This window comes from Coregonus clupeaformis, chromosome 26, assembly GCF_020615455.1.
Source record: "Coregonus clupeaformis isolate EN_2021a chromosome 26, ASM2061545v1, whole genome shotgun sequence".
Taxonomy (NCBI): domain Eukaryota; kingdom Metazoa; phylum Chordata; class Actinopteri; order Salmoniformes; family Salmonidae; genus Coregonus; species Coregonus clupeaformis.
In genome coordinates this window covers 20445360-20470036 of record NC_059217.1, presented here as the reverse complement: position 1 = coordinate 20470036, position 24677 = coordinate 20445360, and the positions used below count along the sequence as shown (strand labels likewise).

The 24677-nt window shown below is 44.2% G+C and overlaps 1 protein-coding gene and 1 pseudogene across 3 annotated transcripts; one reads left to right on the top strand and one right to left on the bottom strand.

Moving 5' to 3' along the window:
* Positions 1 to 2251: 2251 nt before the first annotated feature.
* LOC121540304 lies at positions 2252 to 6290 on the bottom strand (annotated as a pseudogene).
* Positions 6291 to 10929: 4639 nt separating this feature from the next.
* Positions 10930 to 22835, top strand: LOC121540305 (ER degradation-enhancing alpha-mannosidase-like protein 3). 3 transcript variants are annotated; one of them, XM_041849079.2, is made up of 21 exons: positions 10930 to 11609; positions 11714 to 11759; positions 12710 to 12810; positions 12964 to 13003; positions 13108 to 13220; positions 14458 to 14611; positions 14816 to 14950; positions 15087 to 15192; positions 15395 to 15492; positions 15654 to 15779; positions 15896 to 15979; positions 16065 to 16148; positions 16348 to 16472; positions 16667 to 16889; positions 17086 to 17147; positions 19469 to 19613; positions 19924 to 20115; positions 20276 to 20441; positions 20633 to 20818; positions 21193 to 21240; positions 21614 to 22835. In XM_041849079.2, the coding sequence occupies exons 1-21, from the start codon at positions 11485 to 11487 to the stop codon at positions 21901 to 21903; spliced, it is 2649 nt and encodes an 882-aa protein (XP_041705013.1). In that variant the 5' UTR covers positions 10930 to 11484; the 3' UTR covers positions 21904 to 22835. The 3 variants fall into 3 exon arrangements, with proteins under 3 accessions (XP_041705013.1, XP_041705011.1, XP_041705012.1); XM_041849077.2 differs by having other exon boundaries at positions 17002 to 17147; XM_041849078.2 differs by lacking the exon at positions 21193 to 21240 and having other exon boundaries at positions 17002 to 17147.
* Positions 22836 to 24677: the final 1842 nt, after the last annotated feature.

The following is a 24677-nucleotide window of genomic DNA, read 5'->3' as shown; positions in this document are numbered from 1 at the left end:
ATGGAGGAAGGGAGCAGCTAAGAACACCGAGGCCACAGACACCACAGCCAAGAGGAACTGACAGGGACAAAGCACTTCTCCGTCTGACTGAGGTACGTGCACACACACACACAGTCAAAAGGACCAAACCTCTGATGAGATCATTCTGCCATTTGACATACAAATACATGAGTACTGAAGTCATACCCTGCAGAGCCCCAAGTCATAACAGAGAAAGAGAGAAACAAATGAAACTTGGGAGAATAACTGGAGAACATCTACATGGGATAACATTTTAAAACAAGTAATTTATATTTTTATTCATAAACATTTGCAATGTCTTTAAGAGTGTTTACAAAATGGATTCAAGTTGCATGTATATTTATTTCCCTTTCACTCCCATACAAGTTGAGTTATACTGTAATACATTTTAAATCAATGGCTTCTTTAAAAATAATATCAAGGCCACAATGCTGGAAAGAGTGCAGTTCACACTTGAGATTAGAGGCAATTCAATTTACAGTTGTACTGATTTACTCAGGGTTAAGTTACAGTCTAATACAGTCCTTATTAAGAATTAGTCACAAAATTCATAGTTTCTGGTGAACGCAGGTCTCTCTTTAAAAACGATGTATGAATTATCAGAACCCATTTTTAAGATATAAGGCGCTAAAAGTCCCTTTGTAACTCCTCTAGCCAATCTGTATAACCAAGTTTCTGCTCATTAATGCCTTACTTGATGCACCTCTGCCATGAGTAATGGGGTCTTTTGGCATTTTGGGCTGCTGGCAATGGAATGTTTATTTTCATTTGAATATGTGTGCAAACGATAGTCAATTAAATCAAACTTTACCCTTATTTAAAAAATACATGAAGTGTTCCCAAAACACGTTCTCATTTCAAATCAAATTAAATGTATTGGTCACATACACATGGTTAGCAGATGTTATTGCGAGTGTAGCGAAATGCTTGTGCTTCTAGCTCCGACAGTGCAGTAATATCTAACAGTTCCACAACAAATATATAATACACACAAATCTAAGTAAAGGAATGGAATAAGAATATATCAATATATGGATGCGCAATGTCATTGTCAGAGCGGCATAGGCTAAGATGCAATAGATAGTATAGAATACAGTATATACATACGAGATGGGTAATGCAAGATATGTAAACATTATTAAAGTGACTAGTGTGCCATTTATTAAAATGTCCAGTGATTTTCAAGTCTGTATGTAGGCAGCAGCGCCTCTGTGCTAGTGATGGCTGTTTAACAGTCTGATAGAAGCTGCTTTTCAGTCTCTCAGTCCCAGCTTTGATGCACCTGTACTGACCTCGCCTTCTGGATGATAGTGGGGTGAACAGGCAGTGGCTCAGGTGGTAGTTGTCCTTGATTATCTTTTTGGCCTTCCTGTGACATCGGGTGCTGTAGGTGTTCTGGAGGGCAGGTAGCTTGCCCCTGGTGATGCGTTGTGCAGACTGCACCACCCTCTGGAGAGCCTTGCGCTTGTGGGCGGTGATGTTGCCGTACCAGGTGGTGATACAGCCCGACAGGATGCTCTCAATTGTGCATCTGTAAAAGTTTGAAAGGGTTTTAGGTGACAGGCCAAATTTCTTCAGCCTCCTGAGGTTGAAGAGATGCTGTTGCGCCTTCTTCACCACACTGTTTGTGTGGGTGGACCATTTCAGTTTGTCAGTGATATGTACGCCGAGGAACTTAAAACTTTCCACCTTCTCCACTGCTGTCCCGTCGATGGGGGGGGGGGGGAATACTCCCTCTGCTGTTTCCTGAAGTCCACGATCATCTCCTTTGTTGACGTTGAGTGAGAGGTTATTTTCCTGACACCACTCCGAGAGCCCTCACCTCCTCCCTGTAGGCTGTCTCATCGTTGTTGGTAATCAAGCCTACTACTGTTGTGTCGTCTGCAAACTTGATGATTGAGTTGGAGGCGTGCATAGCTACGCAGTCATGGGCGGCAGGTAGCTTAGTGGGTAAGAGCGTTGTGCCAGTAACCGAAAGGTCGCTGGTTCTAATCCCCGAGCCGACTAGGTGAAAAATCTGTCGATGTGCCCTTAAGCAAGTCACTTAACCCTAATTGCTCGTGTAAGTCGCTCTGGATAAGAGCGTCTGCTAAATGACTAAAATGTAAATGTAAATGTCATGGGTGAACAGGGAGTACAGGAGGAGGCTGAGCACACACCCTTGTGGGGCCCCAGTGTTGAGGATCAGTGAAGTGGAGATGTTGTTTCCTACCTTCACCACCTGGGGTGATCACATGATCGTGAAGTTAATGTGATAACATGTAAAGCAACACACATATAAAGTGTTCCAAAAACACATTTTCCACATGAAATCCTGTGGTTAGCCTATAAAGCCAAATCTCCATGCTGCCGTCATTACTCTCCCAGGATCTGCTGGAGTCTCTGTGCTATGGAGAGGGCCTTGGGCTGGGGGCAGGGCAGCAGGGGAGGGCCAAGAGCCAATCCTGACACCTCACTCATCAGCTGCTTATTTACAGCCAAGTCAAACCCTGTACACACACACAAACACAATACATCACAACATACCCAGACTCATTCTAGGTTCATTAACCTCAGATGGCACATGATGGCATATGACTGTTTTGTGGGTGAAGATGTTGCACTCACTCACCCAGCTTTATTGCATAACAGAGGATATCTTGCACCTGGAACTGCAAACAGATGAAACAAAGACATCAATCAAAGAGATAATCAAAATCAACAGATATGAAAAAGTCAGTAAAACAAAAATGATGCTCTGTGTTACCGTTTTGTCCGAGACTGAGAGGGAGGTGTACCTGTAAAGTCCTGGCCTTCGGGAGGTACCCTTTATCAAAGGATGACAAGAGTCTGTTCACACCACCGCCCAGGTAGTTGTATGTGCTGGGGAGAGAGTGGCATTCCTAAAGCATAAGTGTCTGCCTAATGGACTGACTTCACACAGAGAGCATGGTTCTCAGGGTTAAAGTATGATATAAGAGGAAGGCTAACCTTCCCACTGCCCCACATCGCCAAAGCTCCTAGCAGTTGCTGTTAAAGGGTTAAACATTCTTTAAATTACATACTGAACACAACCTTCCTCTAAGGATAAGTTATCTTCATGATGAGAGAGGCAAACAGACAGGGAAGAGAAAAATGTGTGCCGACTTCATCAATGCTGTATAGGAGTGACCAGTGAGATGGACTATAGCTGACACACTGGCCAAAGTCCATCAGGTCACTGAACTTCAGCCCCTGGAACGAGGGGATCTGCTTCTCTATCCCCTCCAACACATCCCTCGATAGCACTGACAGGAGAAAAGAGTGGTTGAGAATCAACATTCTTGTAGTCCAAACCCTGATTATTACAGTATCACATGCAGAGGCGCATCAAAAAGTGTCCGACTGTATCATATCAACTGAAAGCAGAGTACTCACAGTTGACCCCGGTCACAGCTGGAATGTGATAATAGTAGAGTGGCACGGCTGGGGAGGCTGAAGCCACTTCCTGGAGAAACATCAGCGCATCGGAATTCGGTGGAAGGAAACACAGTAAGGAAAGGAAACACACATTCCTACAGTGAATTCCTCAGCAACATTGACCAGAGTGGAATGTCACACTTAGTGGTGTAGTGGTGCCTGGAGAAGTGGGTATACTCTAATTCTTCCCCAAAACATTCCTACCGGCCTGCCCAGCGAGGGGAAGGCACCTTGTGTGAAAAATTGTGAGAAACAGTGATGCTCTGAATGACCTAAAATCATAAATCCCACATTGGTCTTTCACAGTCAGGCCAATCCAAGCTGTACTGTGCAAGTAGGCTAATAGTAGGCCTACTATTGAGCCCCACAGTGGAGGTGTCATAATACCCATTAAACCTAGTGGTCAAACAGGAAAATGGTTCCAATCGTTTTTCCACCATTCATTTTTCCCATAGGGGATTTTAGAAACACTTAAAATAAGGGCTGTGTTTCATGTATGTAGGCTTACCCTGGCATGACGTTTTGATAACCATGTAAATCTTTCTCAGACAAGGTGACTATAACAATATATTCGTCTCCATTTACTCTCTGATTTGAAAATGCTAATTAGCATAAAAGTAGACACGCAAAACTACAAATCCCTGCACGTCATCTCTAGCTGATACCTTTGCTAACAGGTAGTGTCCATTTAAAACTTGCACAACAGTTCACAGAAGTCTATTTAAAAAAAAATGTAGCCTATTTATTAATTACTACACTTAGCTAACATTAGATAGTTAATCCAGAGATTCTTACCTATGCCTCGATTCAGGAGTCTCATCCAGATCATCATGGCAGTTGTAGTTCTTTATGATAGACACATTTGCAGCTAATTAGCATTTCATTTTTGGGGGGTAAATACATTGATAAAAGTCTACTTGTCCTAGAGAGATTTACACGGTTATCAAAACGTCACACCTACACAAAACACAGCCCTTATTTTAAGTCTTTCTAAAATCCCCTATGGGAAAAATGTATGGTGGAAAAACGATTGGAACCATTTCCCTGTTTGACCTCTCGGTTTTATTGGTATTATGACTCATACTGTGGTACTCTATTGAAACAGATAAATGAGGCTGTCAACTGACTCAGAAATTCACAGGTTTCAGATTTTCCCCAATTTTTTCAGGTTTTCGCACTCCAAGTCACAGAAAAACAACACAATTGTATGTTGTAAGTCCATAACAATGCTTCAACCACGTCGAGAGACCACTTTTGAGGTCTGGGAAAACTTTGTAGCTAGTTAACATTTAATATAGAAGGTTTTTGGGAAAGCCTTTCCATCTACCAGAAGAAGGTTAGGCCTATCATTAGCGTCACTATATTTTTCCTGGTCCTTAACTGTTTGACACCTGGACGTTTTACTTCATATTATGAGGCATGTCTTACCTTGCTTCAAAGTAGCCTGTAGCCAAAATCCCACCATTGAAACGTGGAGGCAATTATTTTTTATAAAGACTTATCCATGTGCGTTCTCCTGTTCTATTGGTTTTCTTTCAACTGTCTTTCATTGTCTAGCAGCCAAAGGCATTATCCTAGTCATATTAGCAACACATGATAGTTGTTGCATCTTTAGATCTCCCCTCTTTCTAAAGGATCTCTGTTCATTAAACCGCTTGCATGTGCGGTGTGCATTTTAGAACAGTGTTTTCCCACAATTGCATTTTGGAACGATCACGCTAGGCCTACAGCAATATGTACATTGCTGCACCTAAAATATGAATAAATAATACTTTTATCAACATTTTTGTTCCATCAGCCTGATTACTTGATATGGCGTGTACCTCCACTACACTACTTTTATAGGTATCAGTGGGGATTAAGAAGTGAGTATACGCAATGCCCACTGAAAAATAAGTGGGTATACCTCGTATATACCCTCCACTACATCACACTGGAAAGAGCAAACAGGTATACATCACAACCGAAAATTAGGCTCCACAAACCTGCGTGGGGGGTTTAAAGAAAGAGGAGGAGATCACTGCTATCCCATCAGCTCATATTTCAGCAGCATGGTGTGCCTGCATGGAGGACACAACAGAGACAGTAAGTCACCTTAATTACACTGTGGGCTGTTCCAAGGCCCTGTGCTGTGTTTAGACTAGGTATTGGTAGGAGTACCAGCAGGTTGTGGCAAAGATGACTCACCAGCTCCTGAGAGTACTTCAGACTCATGCAGCCCACGTGCACCATCACCTGCTCCAGCCTGTGAAGACACAGCAATGTGTGCCAAGAAGCCAGCAGCAAGGCTTACTCAGTGACTCATTCACCAACAAGGACAGTATTGCCACATATAAACCATATTAGGCATATTTGATAACCACATATTCTTTATGACTTACTTGCTCTTACGACACCACTCCTCTGCAAGCAGCTTTCTCTCCTCCACAGTGAGAGACATTCCTTCACCTGTCGTGCCATTGACTGATGGAGGGGTTTGGGAAAAGGACAGACATAACACACAGCTGTGCATGAACTTGGTAGGAATGTGATAGCACTGCAATGACCTAGCACATGATAAATAACTAAGAAGAAAGCTCTTGCCAAATATACTCTTAACACCTTGTTGCTCTAACAGATAGTCAATGTAGGGTCTGATCTCTGAAAGGTTCATTTCACTGTGGAGAGAGCGAGAGGTGGGATGAAGAGTACAATTTAACCGGTTGAAGAAAGTCAACAAAAGCAGGAGTGAGAGGAGTAAAAGTGGCGGCTACAAGCCCAGTGGCCTTTCTGCCAACAGTTGGCGTCATGGCTGAGTGAGAGAGAAAAAAAATATTTACATTTTAGTCATTTAGCAGACGCTCTTATCCAGAGCGACTTACAGGAGCAATTAGGGTTAAGTGCCTTGCTCAAGGGCACATCGACAGATTTTTCACCTAGTCGGCTCGGGGATTAGAACCAGCGACCTTTCGGTTACTGGCACAACGCTGCTGAATGTACATAGTTGGGAATTGTTTTGTTTCCTTAATTGAATTGAGTAGAATCCTGCACTACAAAAGAGTATAATAGAATTTTGCAAAAAAAATTAACTATGAATGGATAATATTTATTCTAAGCTTTATAAGAACATGTCTGATTCTTTAAACCCATGTGACTCTCCCCTAAGACTGACACCAACATGCTAAGCGGTACCAGTGCACCAATTCTGGAACCAACAGGACCCTGAACAGCTTCTAGCCGCCAGCCATAAGACTGCTAAATAGCTACCCGGACTACCAGCATTGACCCTTTTTTGGCACTAACTCTCCTGCACTGACTATGCACACACACTGGACTCTACCCAGACACATACTTACACCCCAACACACACACCAGAAATCGGCCCTGGCCTTTTCTAACACATCAGCCTTTTTTTTTTTTTTTTTTTTTACAAATAAACAGTTAAGAGGCCCACTGGGCTAAAAAAAATTCAGCCCATCTGGCATTTGCCCGAAGGCCAGACGGCCAGTCCGTCCCTGCTCACACACACACTTACCACATATGCAGCTACTGCCTATATTGTTGCCTAGTCATGTACATAGTTTCCTAAATTACCTCGTACCCCTGCACATCGACTCGGTACTGGTACTCCCTGTATATAGCCATGTTATTTTTACTCGTTGTTGTTCACTGTGCATTTATTCCTCATTATTTCAAAAAAAATATTACCAGCAAGCATTTCACAGTTAATCTACACCTGTTGTTCACGAAGCATGTGACAAATACAATTTGATTTGATAAGCAAACATCATCAGTAAGCTATCAGTCAATGCATACATAGAGTAAAGATATCGTTACCGGTTTTGTTTGCTACTAGTGATGTTACGTTTGATACCGGAGCTCCGAAGCATGCGTCGAAATCGCTAAGCAGTTTACTTCGAAGTAGAGTGCTGATGCTTGTACGACTTTATCAGAAGCACCTAATTAATTACGTCCGAAGCTTCGTTTTGTCGAACAACCACCTGATTGTCTTCTTCTTCGATGAGGTTTAACGGCGGTTGGCATCCAATTTGTTGCATTACCGCCACCTACTAGACTGGTGTACAACTCCCTTATATTTTGCTTGAAAAATACAATAAAATAAAGAAATACCCTACCATCCAACACTACACTCACAAATTAAAATGTATTATTAATAATGAACACCACCCCACTATTTAAATATTCATTCCTACCTCATGCCCTCAACCTGAGATGATGGATCACCACCACTTAACACTCCCTGTAACTCTGCTGTCAAGTCTCGCACACCCAAATACCTCTCTGCAGCTGCCAACACAACCTCAATTTTCTTAGACTTACGTTCCATCCCTGCAGTACAATTAATAACCATTGCTATAAATGCTAAAAATCCAATCTTACTGAAACACATATCACTTGTTGTCCTATCCCTCTACATTGGTACATCTCTACTACTCTCACCACTCCTCCCCCTTGACCCATCTTCCTCTACTTTCTTCACTGCCTCAGAATATGACAACTTCTGCGCTACTCTTACCCTGGAAACCTCAACCTGCCTCTCTCGCACAGGACATTTCTGATCCCCAGCCCCATGGCCACCCCTACAATTAGCACATACCACTACTTTCCCCAATGCTACACATTCCTTTGTCTCATGCCCTTCTGCACACTTCTCACACCTTGGAACCTCCCTCCTACACACTGCTGCCACATGCCCATAAGTTTGACACCTGTAACATCGTAATGTATTCGGCACATAAGCTCGTACAGGATAACTTATATACCCTAACTTCACTTTATCCGGCAAAGACTCAACTTCAAAACTCAAAAGAACAGACAATGACTCCTGTTACCCCACTCTCGCCCCCCTGTTTGTGTCGCACCAAACGATGAGCATCACACACACTGGGAATCTTCCCCTTCAGTTGGTCAACTTTTACATTTACTGGTACCCCAGTAATCACTCCTTTCAATGGCGCCCTTTTCTTGAGAGCGAAACAATTCACCATTCTTTCCCCCATTTGTCTAAATCTGAGCGCCTTCTCCCTCTGACCAACAGAAACACAAACAATTATCACTAGAATACTTCTGGTTACCCTCACCGATTCCACTTTACCCAACGCTCTTTTCACCCATCTTGAAACCACAAATGGATCAGCCAAAAGGCAAGGCTCCACTTTTTCCAAAAACTTCACTCCTACTGTCACAGACTCATTTTCATCCTGACCCTCTGTGCAATCCTCGGGATCCGAGTACTTCACCACACCTTCCACCTCCGATACTTCACCCTCATTCACTTCCATTTCTCCTCCTGTCTTCAACTCACTTTGCTTACATTTCCTACCATTCTTCTTTAACAAACCTTCTCCATTTTTTCCGCCATTTTTAACAGACTCAAGCTCACAGTCTTCCTCCAATCAACTTTAGGAGACGGTCCTGGCGCTTGCTGGACTTCCTTGGGCACCCTGAAGCCTTCTTCACAACAATTGAACCTCTCTCCTTTAAGTTCTTGATTATCCGATAAATGGTTGATTTAGGTTCAATCTTACTAGCAGCAATATCCTTGCCTGTGAAGCCCTTTTTGTGCAAAGCAATGATGACGGCACGTGTTTCCTTGCAGGTAACCATGGTTAACAAAGGAAGAACAATGATTTCAAGCACCACCCTCCTTTTAAAGCTTCCAGTCTGTTATTCTAACTCAATCAGCATGACAGAGTGATCTCCAGCCTTGTCCTCGTCAACACTCTCACCTGTGTTAACGAGAGAATCACTGACATGATGTCAGCTGGTCCTTTTGTGGCAGGGCTGAAATGCAGTGGAAATGTTTTTTTGGGATTAAGTTCATTTTCATGGCAAAGAGGGACTTTGCAACTAATTGCAATTCATCTGATCACTCTTCATAACATTCTGGAGTATATGCAAATTGCCATCATAAAAAATGAGGCAGCAGACTTTGTGAAAATTAATGTTTGTGTCATTCTCAAAACTTTTGACCACGACTGTATGTTACGTCTAGTCTATGAGACCAGTCTGGTTCGCTAGGCTAGATGGGAAATTTAGTGAACACCAAAAATTGTGGGAGATTTATTTTGATGTCTGCCAATATTCAAGGAACTAACAAACGTCAACTGTTGTGTATATTGCCATCTAATTTTGTAAGGAATATTCTCCCCAAATGTATAACGACTGAAGTAGTGTAGATTTGATAATATTGCATAACAAAACTACAATATTTAGGTATTGGGCGGAGCAGAGGGAGGGAACGAAAACCTAACCGGATGCGGATGTTGACGTTTATCATCTAAACAGTACCATCCGCTTTTCCTTGACGGCTAGCTGGCCGCTAAAGGTTCATCCTCAAGGCAACAGAAAACGACCAAATATTTTCCTGCATAACAAGAAGAACAAAATAATATTTCTCAACGGCCGAAAGTGATCGGCGCCTTTCCTACTTTGCTTGTTTTCGGACTGTCGTTTACCGGCCAAGCTGGCTAGCTAGCTACTGTAGCTGGCTATGCACCCCAACTGGCTAACATCGAAGTGAGCAGTCAAAAGGAGGAGGAAATAACAACAGTCTAGCTTGCTTCATGGATATAATCCTAATTGTTCCAGGAAAAGACCGATAGCTAGCGCCATTAGCTAGCTAGCACTTATCTGTGGGGCTATTGTTTGTCGATAGCAACGGTAACGTTAAAGGTTGTAGCCAACTACTGTTGTGATAATATATAGGAGTTAACTATATATAATGATTAGCTAATTATTTGTTAGTCTAATCAGAAAGCTAGATAATTTACCTCTTCAGCTTGCCAGTATTCCTGGCAGTAGGCTTTTATGGTGTCTGCTTACTCAAAGACACGGATGTCAAGTAACGTTAATAAGGAAGGAGAGTTTGTTTTGATTGGCTTGAAGAATACCGTTACTCTGTCAGTATTCAGTAATGTAATTGCCCGTTAGGAAACGTTAGATAGACAGCAGGGATTAGCAGTGTGTGAATCCTGTTTTGTGTTGACTGAAGTTTCGTGTGTGTCAGAGGGTGTGACCAGCAGGTGAACACGGTTAAGGAACTTGACACTCAGTCAAGGAAGGAGCATATGCTAACGGCTTGGCAGAACTTTGCAGTGGTGGAAAAAGTACCCAATTGTCATACTTGAGTAAAGTAAAGATACCTTCATAGAAAGTCACCCAGCGAAATACTACTTGAGTAAAAGTCTAAAGTATTTGGTTTTAAATATACTTAAGTATCAAAAGTAAAAATCATTTCACATTCCTTATATTAAGCAAACCAGATGGCACGATTTTCTTGTTTTTATTTACAGATAGCCAGGGGCACACCCCAACACATAATTTACAAACGAAGCATTTGTGTTTATTGACTAAGCATTCAACATGTAACGGGTGCTTTAGGGTGTCAGTGAAAAAATTTATGGAGTAAAAAGTAAATTATTTTCTTTAGGAATGTAGTGAAGTAATAGTTGGAAAAAATTTAAATAGTAAAGTACAGATATCCCAAAAAACTACTTCAGTAGTACTTTAAAGTATTTTTACTTAAGTACTTTACACCACTGGGACTTTGTCTTGGATTATGAGACGCATCATATGACAGATCCCTGATATCAGTTTACATAATAGCTACAGCATTCCTGCAAACGGTCAAACATATAGATTGCTTGTTATGTTAGCCTGAGTTTGGATTTTAGATACAGTTGTTTGTCCAACCCCTTGTCACACCTCTACCATAACCTGGATTTGTACTGTATGACTTTGGAGAGGACGAGTGAGTCATAGATGGTGTCTAAATTGGCATCAATAAGCTGATTAGTAACAGTATTGTGGGCATTATAAACAGCACTGCCTCAATGTGGTATTTGGAGGCATTCATTAACCATTGGACCAGACAGTAACTGGGCCTGAAGTGTCCCCTGGTTCTGAATATGTGCACATGAGATCTGAGTGTGTTTGTGTTATCAGAGAATGTTGGTGTCCAGGCCTATATTAATGTGATGATAGGTTACAGTTGTACTTGACTGAGAGAGCTAGGTTGTAGCTATGCGGACGGTGTTGTGGTTTCGCCCCGCAACAATGTCAACCCTATTGTTGCCGTTGCTGCTATTGCTGAGCACCTTATGCAGGCTGGGACAGTCTATGTCACGAGAGGAGAAGCTCAAGCTGAGGTGAGTGAGAAATATGTCTGGTCCTGGGCTAGATGTGTGACAAGTTCAGACTGATAAAGGAGATTGAGCTAAACTGACTTGTTTTTTCTCTGTTTCCCCTCAAGGAACCAAGTGGTCGAGATGTTTGACCATGCTTATTCCAATTATATGGTAAGTCTCGTCACCACCTGCCTCCTTCACATAACTGAGAGAGTGGTTTAGCAGCAATCTAATAATGCAAAAACATTTAGATGTTCTGTTGTGATTTACTGGTACTCATGTTCTGGGTTTGTTGTAATATGCTAAAAGCACTGCTCTGCTCCCATACTTTTAATTAGTTTCAGCTACAATAAACATCTAGGCCTCTTTAGGCCTAATTTGAGGTCAGTGGGTCTATTTTGGTAGCTAGACTAATGCCTGTTTGCTTCCTTCCCCTCTCTGTTTTTCTGTTACCATGGACTTATGTGGCTTTGAGCTGGATGACTGATATATTGACACTAGCTGTTCATCAAAACACTGACACTTGGCCTAGTGCTTTTGTGTTCCTAAATCAAATTAGTAGGCCTGGCCTAGAAGTTATATTTACCTCAGCCATTAATCAAACAAGCACACAGACCCAAGGTTCATGTCCTCACATCATAAATGTCCTCATTTTGCCTTCTGGTTGGACTGTTTTGTACAGGGTCAAGTGCCGTCACAGGCCCCAGGATGACTAACGCTGTAGCTTCTGTTCAGGGTGCTCACACTAAGCAAGTCTGTCAGCACAGAGCACACATTGAAATTCAGTGCTGCTCCATAGAGAGGGAGTGTGGTGCCAACTGAAACTGTAAATCACTTTTATTACAGTGCTAAATGAAAAGGCTTAAGCCCAACCCCCATTAATGCAATCCAATTAATGTGGTGTGGTGTAGCCCAGACAGAATGCAGTGTGTGGCAAGTGTTTTACATTTCTGCTTTATTTGCCAGGAACAGATTTGAATATTGATTTCGGTGTGGTAGTGTTTTTGCTAGTTGAACCTTATTTAGACCTACTGTATGTCAATTAGATGTTAATAAGTTATGTCTGACATATGTTCAACATTCACACACTACCATTGATCCTTATTGGTTGTGTTCTCCAGGACCATGCGTACCCAGCAGATGAGCTGATGCCGCTGACGTGTCGGGGGAGGGTGCGTGGGCTGGAGCCCAGTCGGGGAGACGTGGATGATGCACTGGGGAAGTGAGTGTCTGTCTGTCTGTCTGCAGGCCTGAGTAGGATGTGGGAACAGGAGATACAGTCCTGTTGGCATTGGAATACTCTGTCTCTGTTGATATCTTCTAGCCATAAGGGACTGTAATTGATGCTGATTGATTTGTCTTTGTGTGTTTTAAGTTTCTCTCTCACCCTCATCGACACCTTGGACACTCTAGTGGTAGGTTTAATCTTTAGTTTGTTTTACCAACCTCCTTAGTTGGATTTGTTTAACCTATGTGTAGACGATGATTTTCATTTATTTAATTCTGTATTTACTTACAGCTCTTAAACAAGACGACAGAGTTTGAAGAAGCAGTGAGGAGAGTGTTGACAGATGTGCGACTGGACAATGACATCGTGGTGTCTGTCTTTGAGACCAACATCCGTGTGCTGGGGTAAGAAAAAACATAAAGCCAGTTATTGAGGGGATGGACATTTTACATTTTTTATTTAACCAGGCAAGTCAATTAAGAACAAATTCTTATTTACAATAGCCTGGCAAGAGGCCTCCTGTGGGGACGGGGGCTGGGATAAAACATCAAACGATGTAAGACAAAACAGACGACACAGACAGAAGACACTGGCAACAGCACAAATTCAACAGCAAACAAACTGTGTGTGTGATGTTGGAACATTGCTTTGGGGACAAGAGCATTAGTGAGGTCGGGCACTGATGTTGGCCGATTAGGCCTGGCTCGCAGTCGTCGTTCCAATTCACCCCAAAGGTGTTGGATGGGGTTGAGGTCAGGCCTCTGTGCAGGCCAGTCAAGTTCTTCCACACCTATCTCAACAAACCATTTCTGTATGGACCTCGCTTTGTGCATGGACGCATTGTCATGCTGAAACAGGAAAGGGCCTTTAGAATGTAATTGCATGCTGTAGCGTTAAGATTTAACTTCACTGGAACTAAGGGGCCTAGACTGAACCATGAAAAACAGACCCAGACCTTTATTCCTCCTCCACCAAACTTTACAGTTGGCACTATGCATTCGGGCAGGTAGCGTTCTCCTGGCATCCGCCAAACCCGGATTCGTCTGTCGGACTGCCAGATGGTGAAGCGTGATTCATCACTCCAGAGAACGTGTTTCCACTGCTCCAGAGTCCAATGATGGTGAGCTTTATACCACTCCAGCCGATGCTTGGCATTGCGCATGGTGATCTTAGCCTTGTGTGCGGCTGTTCGGCCATGGAAACCCATTTCATGAAGCTCCCGATGAACAGTTATTGTGCTGACGTTGCTTCCAGAGGCAGTTTGGAACTCGGTAGTGAGTGTTGCAACCGAGGACAGATGATTTCGCGGCTGAGCCGTTGTTGCTCCTAGACGTTTCCACTTCACAACAGCACTTACAGTTGACCGGGGCAGCTCTAGCAGGGCAGAAATTTGGCGAACTAACTTGTTGGAAAGGTGGCATCCTATGACGGTGCCATGTTGAAAGTCACTAAGCTCTTCAGTAAGGCCATTCTACTGCCAATGTTTGTCTATGGAGATTGCATGGCTGTGTCCACGATTTTATGCACCTGTCAGCAACAGGTGTGGCTGAAATAGCCGGATCCACTAATTTGAAGGGTTGTCAACATACTTTTGCATATATAGTTTATGTGTGACCGTTGTGACTTTCCTCATGTTTCCAGAGGGCTGCTAGGGGGACACTCCATGGCGGTGATGCTGAAGGATGCAGGGCATCACATGCAGTGGTACCAGGATGAGCTCCTCCACATGGCCAAAGACGTGGGTCTCAGACTCCTGCCTGCCTTCAACACCAGCAGTGGCCTGCCCTACCCCAGGGTGAGCCCTCAGACTATACATAAGGCCACGGCTGTTGGGATATGTCCCGACCATACACACACACACATTTTCTGCTTCAGTGCTCTGTTAATAGCTGCTACAGTTTTCCGCGGCCTGGTTTTCTATGGCTGTATAGTTCACCTGAACAATGTCTTAGGACACAGCTATGACCAATATATTGAGCCTTATTATTCCACTCAACAGGTAAACTTGAGGCATGGCATCAGGGGTCCTGAGAGTCGGACGGGCACAGAGACGGACACCTGCACAGCTTGTGCTGGCACAATTATCCTGGAGTTCGCTGCCTTGAGTCGCTTCACTGGGGACCCTGTGTTTGAGGTAAAAATAGACAATTATTTAAACCTTGTTCAGATCAGGACTAATACTTTAGTAGACTGCACTACTAGACCTTCATTGTTGATTATCATAGATGCCAGTGTGTCTGAATTATATTGATACATTTTATTATACACAGGTCCATGCACGGAGAGCCCTCGACTTCCTGTGGGAGAAGAGGCAGAGGAATAGCAACCTGGTGGGAACAACCATCAACATCCACTCAGGAGAGTGGGTCCGCAGGGGTGAGCGAGGGAACCAGTCCCAGGCCATAACGGGTATCTACTGTATTATAAAGGAGGATTTCCTTGGATTTATCCAGAGAAGGACGATGTATTGGGTGTGATAGAAGTGAATGGGCAAGCTGATGTTCTGTACTTGTAGAATTAAGGCATGAGTGTGTTTCTGAGGTATGAAACGGTACACTGTTGTGTTGTATTGTTCCAGACAGCGGAGTGGGAGCAGGGATCGACTCGTATTATGAGTACCTGCTGAAGGCCTATATTCTCCTGGGAGATGACCTGTTTCTGCAGCGCTTCAACATTGTGAGTGACCTCACACACTGTAACACACTGTAACCCTACTCCGGCTTGGATAATGGAATGCTTTTATGCCCTTATTATTATGGAATTCAATCCTCACAAAGTATGTTGTTAAAGATTCTCATCCTCAGCTTGTCAAATTCTCTCATTATTTGTGTTTCCAGCACTATGCGTCTATAATGAAGTACATCAGCCAGCCTCCTCTCCTGCTGGACGTTCACATCCACAAGCCTCTGCTGCCTGCTCGCACCTGGATGGACTCCCTCCTGGCCTTCTTCCCTGGGCTGCAGGTGACTGGCGTCACTAACTGACCAGCTGCCTAAGCAGGGGTTTTAGTACATAGAGATGGTGCTGAGACAAATTAAGACTTTTACTTTCCACCTAACATTGTTAATGAATCCCCCAGGTGTTGAAGGGAGATATCCGGCCGGCCATTGAGACCCATGAGATGCTGTATCAAGTCACCAAGAAACACAACTTCCTCCCAGAGGTAAGCTCTCTTTTATGCTCCATCTCTCTTTCTTTGTTCTCAGTCAGGCTGTAACCTTTAACACCCCTCTCTGTGTGTTCCCCAGGCATTCACCACTGATTTCAGGGTACATTGGGCTCAGCATCCACTAAGACCTGAGTTTGCAGAGAGTACCTATTTCCTGTACAAGGTAAGGACTGTGGAGACATGCAGTTTAGAAGTTGACATACCGGTACATACATACATTCATGACTGTAAGTCGCTTTGGATAAAAGTGTCTGCTAAATGGCATATTATATATTATATATCAATTTGCTCTCAGGGGCCTTCCTTATTGCCTAATTCAGTAGTACAGTGTCTAACCTTGGTCCCACTGTACCCCCTTCTAGGCTACCAAAGACCCCTACTACCTGGAGGTAGGCCGCACGGTGCTGGACAACCTGAACCGCTTTGCCCGGGTCCCCTGTGGCTTTGCTGCCATGAAGGACGTTCGCACCGGGAGCCACGAGGACCGGTGAGAGCCCAGACCCAGGGGAATACCTCAGGGATGGGGAGGGATTTAATGATGGGTGGTTAACAGAGGTGGATGATTTTAGTGGCTGAGCAACAGTGTGCCAGCCAGGTAGTTAAATCAAAATGGTTTATGTGGTGTCTGCCCTGCTGGCCTGCTGCCCCAAATATCACTAATCCTCTTTCCTCCCCTCTCAGAATGGACTCCTTCTTCCTGGCAGAGATGTTCAAGTACCTGTTCCTGCTGTTTGCAGAAGAGGAAGATCTGCCGTTTAATGTTGAGGACTATATCTTCACCACCGAGGCACACCTTCTGCCCCTGTCCCTGTCCACTGCCCCTCGCGCCCCCTCTCCTCCTGCCAACACCACAGTACAGGCTGCATCTCTGCCTCATCTTTCCGCCTGTGTCAAATCTCTTTGGGTGGGTATAGTAGGATCAACTGCTGTGATCAGCTAGAATTCTAATGATAGTACTTCTAATAATATTCAGATGATACAGTTAGTCATGTTTGATCTCTCCCCCTCTGTCTTAGTCAGAGGAAGAGCTGGATGACTCTAACTTTGATTGGACCTGCCCCAACACACGCCTCCTTTTCCCCGACCCCGCCTTCCCACAGAACCTCAGAGATCCAATCAGGAGTGCTGTGGACAAGAGTTGTCCCCGTCCTGCCATTCACTGGTAAGGGACATTTATATAATAATAATAAATAATAATATGCCATTTAGCAGACGCTTTTATCCAAAGCGACTTACAGTCGTGCGTGCATACATTTTTTGTGTATGGGTGGTCCCGGGGATCGAACCCACTACCTTGGCGTTACAAGCGCCGTGCTCTACCAGCTGAGACACTCCCCTATGTATTTATTTGGACAGTGAAGCTAAAACTTTTAATTTGGCTCTATTCTCCAGTATTTTGGATTTGAGATCAAATGTTTAATAATGCGACAGTACAGAATGTCATATTTTATTTGAGTGTCTTTTCATACATATCTGTTTTATCGTTTACAAATGAATGCACTTTATGTGCACTATAAATACAAAAGTATGTGGACACTCCTTCAAATTGGTGGATTCGGCTATTTCAGCCACACCCGTTGCTGACGTGTAAAATCAAGCACACAGCCATGCAATCTCCATAGACAAACATTGGCAGTAGAATGGCCTTACTGAAGAGCTCAGTGACTTTCAACGTGGCACTGTCATAGGATGCCACCTTTCCAACAAGTCAGTTCGTCAAATTTCTGCCCTGCTAGAGCTGCCCCGCTCAACTGTAAGTGCTGTTATTGTGAAGTGGAAACGTCTAGGAGCAACAACAGCTCCGCCGTGAAGTGGTAGGCCACACAAGCTCACAGAATGGGACTGCCAAGTGCTGAAGCTCGTAGCGCGTAAAAATCGTCTGTCCTCGGTTGCAACACTCAATACCGAGTTCCAAACTGCCTCTGGAAGTAAAGTCAGCACAATAACTGTTCGTCGGGGAGCTTCATGAAATGGGTTTCCATGGCCGAGCAGCTGCACACAAGCCTAAGATCACAATGCACAATGCCAAGCGTCGGCTGGAGTGGTATAAAGCTCGCCGCCATTGGACTCGGGAGCAGTGGAAACACGTTCTCTGGAGTGATTAATCACGCTTCACTATCTGGCAGTCCGACAGATGAATCTGGGTTTGGCAGATTCCAGGAGAACGCTACCTGCCCGAATGCATAGTGCCAACTGTAAAGTTTGGTGGAGGAGGAATAATGGTCTGGGGCTGTTTTTCATGGTTCAGGCTAGGCCCCTTAGTTCCAGTGAAGGGAACATAGCGTACAATGACATTCTAGACGATTCTGTGGATCCAACTTTGTGGCAAGAGTTTGGGGAAGGCCCTTTCCTGTTTCAGCATGACAATGCCCCTGTGCACAAAGCAAGGTCCATACAGAAATGGTTTGTTGAGATCGGTGTGGAAGAACTTGACTGTCCTGCACAGAGCCCTGACCTCGACCCCATCGAACACCTTTGGGATAAATTGGAACACCGACTGTGAGCCAGGCCTAATCGCCCAACATCAGTGCCTGGCCTCACTAATGCTCTTGTGGCTGAATGGAAGCCAGTCCCCGCAGCAATGTTCCAACATCTAGTGGAAAGCCTTCCCAGAAGAGTGGAGGCTGTTATAGCAGCAAAGGGGGGACCAACTCCATATTAATGCCCATGATTTTGGAATGAGATGTTTGATGAGCAGGTGTCCACATACCTTTGGTCATGTAGTGTATCTACTCCCCCCATTTGAAGGTGTCGAATGTATTTGGACAAATTCACTTATAGTGTATTACATTCACTTATAGTGTATTTAGTCAAGTTTAGTATTTGGTCCCATATTCCTAGCATGCAATGACTACATCAAGCTCTACAAACTTGTTGGATGCATTTGCTGTTTGTTTTGGTTGTGTTTCAGATTATTTTGTGCCCAATAGAAATGTATGGTAAATAATGTATTGTGTCATTTTGGAGTCACTTTTATTGTAAATAAGAATAAATAATGTTTCTGAATACTTCTACATTAATGTGGATACTGCCATGATTACAGATAATAATGAAGGAATCGTGAATAATGGTGAGTGAGAAAGTTACAGATGCACGAAGATCATGCCCCAAAACATTCTAACCTCTCACCATTACCAATAAAAGGGGAGGTTAGCATTTTTGGGGGATATGATATTTATGCCTCTAACTTTCTCACTCATCATTATTCACGATTCCTTCATGATTATCCGTAATCATGGTACTACCCACATGAATGTAGAAGTCTTCAGAAACATATTCTATTCTTAGAATAAATGCTGGAGTATAGAGGCAAAACGTTTTAGCTTCACTGTCTAAATATATACATAGGGGAGTGTATGTCTAACATGAGGAATCATGTTAAAAGTGCTTTTTGTACTAAAATATGACAGAATATTGTTCTTGTCACAACCATAGTGAGTGTGAACATTGATGCCCCCTTCCCCCTTCCACCCTCTCTTCCAGTGAGCCAGGAATGGGTCGCCCCCCTCTGAGGGCTCAGGACTTCATGGCCAACAACCCCGACCACCTGGAGCTGCTGAGGAGGATGGGAGTCAGTCTTATACACCTTAAGGACGGCAGAGTGCAGCTGGTCCAACACGCTACACAGGTAAATGATTCATGCACAGTACAAGCCGGGAGAGTGATATCATAAGACCACTGCCAACCCCCCATATGAGTCTTACTCAGTCTCTTCCCCTACTCTTTCTATCTATAATATATAATATGCCATTTAGCAGACGCTTTTATCCAAAGCGACTTACAGTCATGTGTGCATACATTTTTACGTATGGGTGGTCCCGGGGATCGAACCCACTACCCTGGCGTTACAAGCGCCATGCTCTACCAATTGAGCTACAGAGGACTGTCCTTTCTCCATCTCCTTTCCGCTCTCTCCCCTTCCCTCGATCTCTCTCTAGGCGGTCAGTGCTGTGGCAGCAGAGGACGGGATGCGCTTCATGCAGGAGATGATGGAGCTGTCCAGCCAGCAGCAGAAGGAGCAGCTCCCTCCGCGCGCCGTGCAGATCGTCTCCCACCCCTTCTCCGGCAGAGTGGTGCTGACCTCTGGCCCAGCGCAGTTTGGCACGGACCTTTCCAAGAGCATCACGGGGGTGAGTGTGTTTCTTCAGTGGGCCAATTTCCAATGGATGGGCACCTGTGCTTGTTGGTTTTTCCAGCCTTGTCCCAAGGCGTCAGACGTTCTTTATTCTCGGCATTCTGAGTGACGTTTGAACATGCCCCCCCCCCCCCTTTCTCTCCATCTGTCTGTAGGTTCGTGGGTTTGTGACAGTGGCTGAGCCCTACAGTGGCTGTGCAGAACTGAGCAACGCTGCCTTTGTACAGGGCCGCATTGCTCTGCTGCAGCGGGGCCAGTGTATGTTTGCTGAGAAGGCCAGACACATCATGAAGGCTGGGGCCATCGGAGGCATCGTCATCGGTGAGGAGGACCAACTGACACAAGATCTCAATTTGAATTAATCTACTTCAAGAAGGCTGCACTAACTAACCTTCTAACCTTTATAAATGTTCATAACACTTTCATTATGTTTTATATAACCTTTAATAAACTGATGTATTACCATTTATAGGATCCTCTTTAACCTTGCTAATTCCCCCCCTCCTCCACAGATGACAACGAGGGTAGCAGCAGTGACACGGCTCCCCTCTTCCAGATGGCCGGCGACGGCCGCAACACAGACGATGTCACTTTGCCCCTCCTCTTCCTCTTCTACAAGGAAGGCAACATCCTGCTGGAGGCTCTCAAGGAGTACAGGGAGGTGGAGGTTCTGCTGAGCGACAAGGCCAGAGACAGAGGTTAGATCCACTGTACAGGGCAGGTGGACATTAGTGACTAGAGGAAGACAGGACAGTGGGTCTTTCCAGCATATGGATCGTTTTTGGGGATTTCAGCCGATTAGGGACTATATTTGATTCTGTAAAGATCTCAAAATGGACAGTATTTCAGGGTTCAGTGTTGACCCAAAATAGTGGGCCTGTGACCACTTTACGGTACTAGCCTTAGTGGAGGTAGGTGATGGTAAGCACCCAGTTTGATGTGTGATACAGGAAACTGCTCCCTTCTTTCCATTTTCCTTCCTTCTCCTCCTTCTCTCCTTCTCTGTGGTGGACTGTAACAGTGTAACTTTCATTTTATCTCTTTCTTTCCCCTTCACCCTTTGGCTGAGCAGCCTCTATATTCAAAAGTAAACCTCTCCCTGGCATCCTGCTGGAAAGCAGTAAGTATTGCCCTCCACTCTCTTTCCTCTCTCCTCCATTATTTGTGTGGTAGAGCAGCTCAGTGCAGGTTAGTCTTGTGTAAATAGCTGGCCATGTCAGAACTCCTCAGGAGAATGGTACTGTTGGTCTGTTCTGCACATGACTCATCAGTGCCATTCTGTTTATTGTTCGCTACCTTGTGTGAACTGCAACACTGCCCTGTTTCTGTCTGGGAATGACTGATAGGTGCTTGTGTTAATGTACATGCATAGTGAGTAGGAAATGGTGTATGACTGCGTATGTATTGGTAATACTAGGAAACTATATGGATGATTTATTGTGGTGGAAAGTGGTCTGAAAATGGACTGAGCTCACCCCTCTGTCCTTACTCAGGGAGGGATATTCAGGAGGAGGAGGAAGACTGTTCAACAGACCAAACTTCACCTGTCCCCGCCGCAACTCTCGACCAGTCGTACGTGAGGACTGTGGAGCTGGACGAATCAGCTCCCCACAATGAGGAAGTGACTCCTGAGGAGGATGTGGGACCTGCCATTAAGAGGAACCCTGAGCCAGAGGAGGAGCCTGCAGTTGACAAGGACTCTAGCAGAAAATCAGTGGAGGCCATGATGGCTGATTGGCGGGAGGACTTAGAAGCGTTTCAGCAGATGGAGGATGAGCTTTGACAACTTCCACAGTTCCTCCTCTGGTCTGTCCCAGCCACAGTACAGGCCTGGGGTCAGCGGACTGTGCCTCATAAAGGATAAGGTTTTAGTGGGGAGATGTTCTGATAAGGAACGGTTAACAGGGTGGAATACAGTGACTTCTGCTCTTTCTCTCTCCACCTGTCTCTAGTTTCTCAGGTCAACGTGCCAGTTGCTCCCCTGGCGTTCATCTGCCCCTGTCAGATCTCTGATTCTGGGGGTCTACTCAGCCAATCTCTATTAGCTCATAACCGAATAGACTGCAGCCCAGATATCTACTGTCTGGCAGCATGGACCTCTCTGATCAACTCTCACTATTTTCTGGTCTTGTCTTATTTTCACATATTGTCTTCCTCCAAATGCATTTCTAGGTCACTGACATATGGGAGCAGATTCCAAATGCTGGTTGAATAATAATCCACTGACTGACTGACTGATTGGTTTATTTAACTGTAATGATTAACTGATAAGTTGTTGGAACATTTACTATTTTATTTTGTGGCCGTAATTTGTGGGGTCAATATTAAACTACCTGACTGTGAGGGACTGCAGTGAGAAGCAGTCTAAAAAAGGCTAGTGCTGAGAATCACTTAGCACTGGCGCTCTCCAGAAAGATACAAAGTTATGTGTGACTGTAAATATGTATTTGTCAGTTATTTCCACAATGGTTTGAAATACAGTGCTGCTTTGCTCAGGTTCTGGTTGGTATGAGAGATCACCCTTCTGTTCCACATGGGATGAACATGCCCTACCCTAGAGGGCAGACGGTACCACCAGCTGGCCAGCAGAGGGGATCCTTGTTTGAGGCATCTTACTGGTCTGACTGGAACTTGTTTACGTACTGGAAGACCAAGCAAACAAAAAAGCCAACCACATAATGAACTTTAATAAAAAATTGATAAGGAAATTAAAAAGTGTTTTGTCATCTGTCTCAAACATTTTGTGTTGGTTTACAGGCGGTAGGATTATTAGACTAGAGGTTTCTCTTGGTTTTACCTTTACCCCCCAAAAAAAAAAAAAAAAAAAAACATTGTAAATTGGTTATCCCACTGGCTATAAGGTGAATGCACCTATTTGTAAGTCGCTCTGGATAAGAGCGTCTGCTAAATGACGTAAATGTAAAAAATGTAAATGTTTTAGACTATTAGGCTACATGACTGGACATTAGTGGAACCATACAGTCCACTCTCTTTTTGTTGATATTCAGAGGACTATTACCATTGTCTGGTAATAACCTAAAATAACCTATCCTTCAATTGTCTGATAATAACCTAAACTAACCTCTCCTGGTTGAGATTAAAAGGGAATGGAGACATTAATATCAAATTTTATTCCACATGTGCCCTATACAACTGGTGTAGACTTTACAGTGAAATGCTTGCTTATGAACCTTTCCCAACAATGCAGAGTTTAAAAAATGTAATAGTAACTAAATGAGGAATAAAATGAAATACACAAGAATGGAGTTATATACAGGGAGTACCAGATCAATGTGCAGAGGTAGATACTGTATGTACATGAAGGCAGGGTAAAGTGACTAGGCATCCAGATAAATGGTAAGAATAAAATAAAGAACAGAGTAGCAGCAGCAAATGAGTGTAAAAGTGTGTTTATGTTGTGTCGTGTCAGTATGTAGTGTTTGAATTTGTGTGGGAGTGTGTAGTGTGAGCGTGTATATAAAGTCTAGTGCTTGAGCGTAGGGTCAGTGCAGGTAGTTTGGGTACCATTAATTGACCATTTAGCAGTCTTATGGCTTCGGGGTAGAAGCTGTCTCGGGGCCTGTTGGACCAAGAGTCAATGCTCCGGTACCGTTTGCTGGACAGTAGCAGAGTGAACAGTCTGTGGCTAGAGTCTTTGGCAATTTTTCTGGCCTTCCTCTTACACCGCCTGATATAGAGGCCCTGGATGGCAGGGGGCTCGGCCCCAGTGATGTACTGGGCTGTCCGCACCACCCTTTGTAGCTCTTTGCGGTCAAGGGCAGTGCAATTGCCATACCAAGCGGTGATGCAGCCAGTCAAGATGCTCTCGATGGTGCAACTGTAGAAATGTTTGAGGATCTGAGGGCCCATGACAAATCTTTTCAGCCTCCTGAGGGGGAAGAGGCGCTGCCGTGCCCTCTGCATGACTGTGCAGGTGTGTGTGGACCATGTTAAGTCCTTAGTGATGTGGACACCAAGAAACTTAAAGCTCTCGACCCAATCCACAAAATCAGTGGGTCTAGGCTAGGGTGTCTGGGATTATGGTATTGATGTGTGTCATGACCAACCTTTCAATGCACATCATAATTACAGATGTGTGCTACAGGGCGATAGTCATTTAGGCAGATTACCTTAGAGCTCCTGGGAACAGGGACAATGGTGGGATTACAGACTGGGTGGGACAAGGAGAGATTGAAAATGTCTGTGAAGACACCTGTCAGCTGGTCTGCACATGCTTAGGGAGACATACATCAGTGGTTTCAATACCTATGTTATGTTTGTCATATTATACAATATTTATGAATAATTTCTGAGAGGCTCAATCTGCATGGATCATGCTGTGTACCCCTATTGTCACATTTAATAGAATGTCTCTGTCTTTCTGCCAGTGAGGGGGGGATACCATTTCTTAGGGCTGCCCCTGTATTGAAATGGGGCCCCTATAGGTCTATTGATTTTATACTGTGCTAGAATCAATGGCTCACATTTTCTCAGCTTCCACTTTTCTCTCCAGAGAACAACTACTGAGCTGGCATGGTTGAACTCGTAACTCTCCAT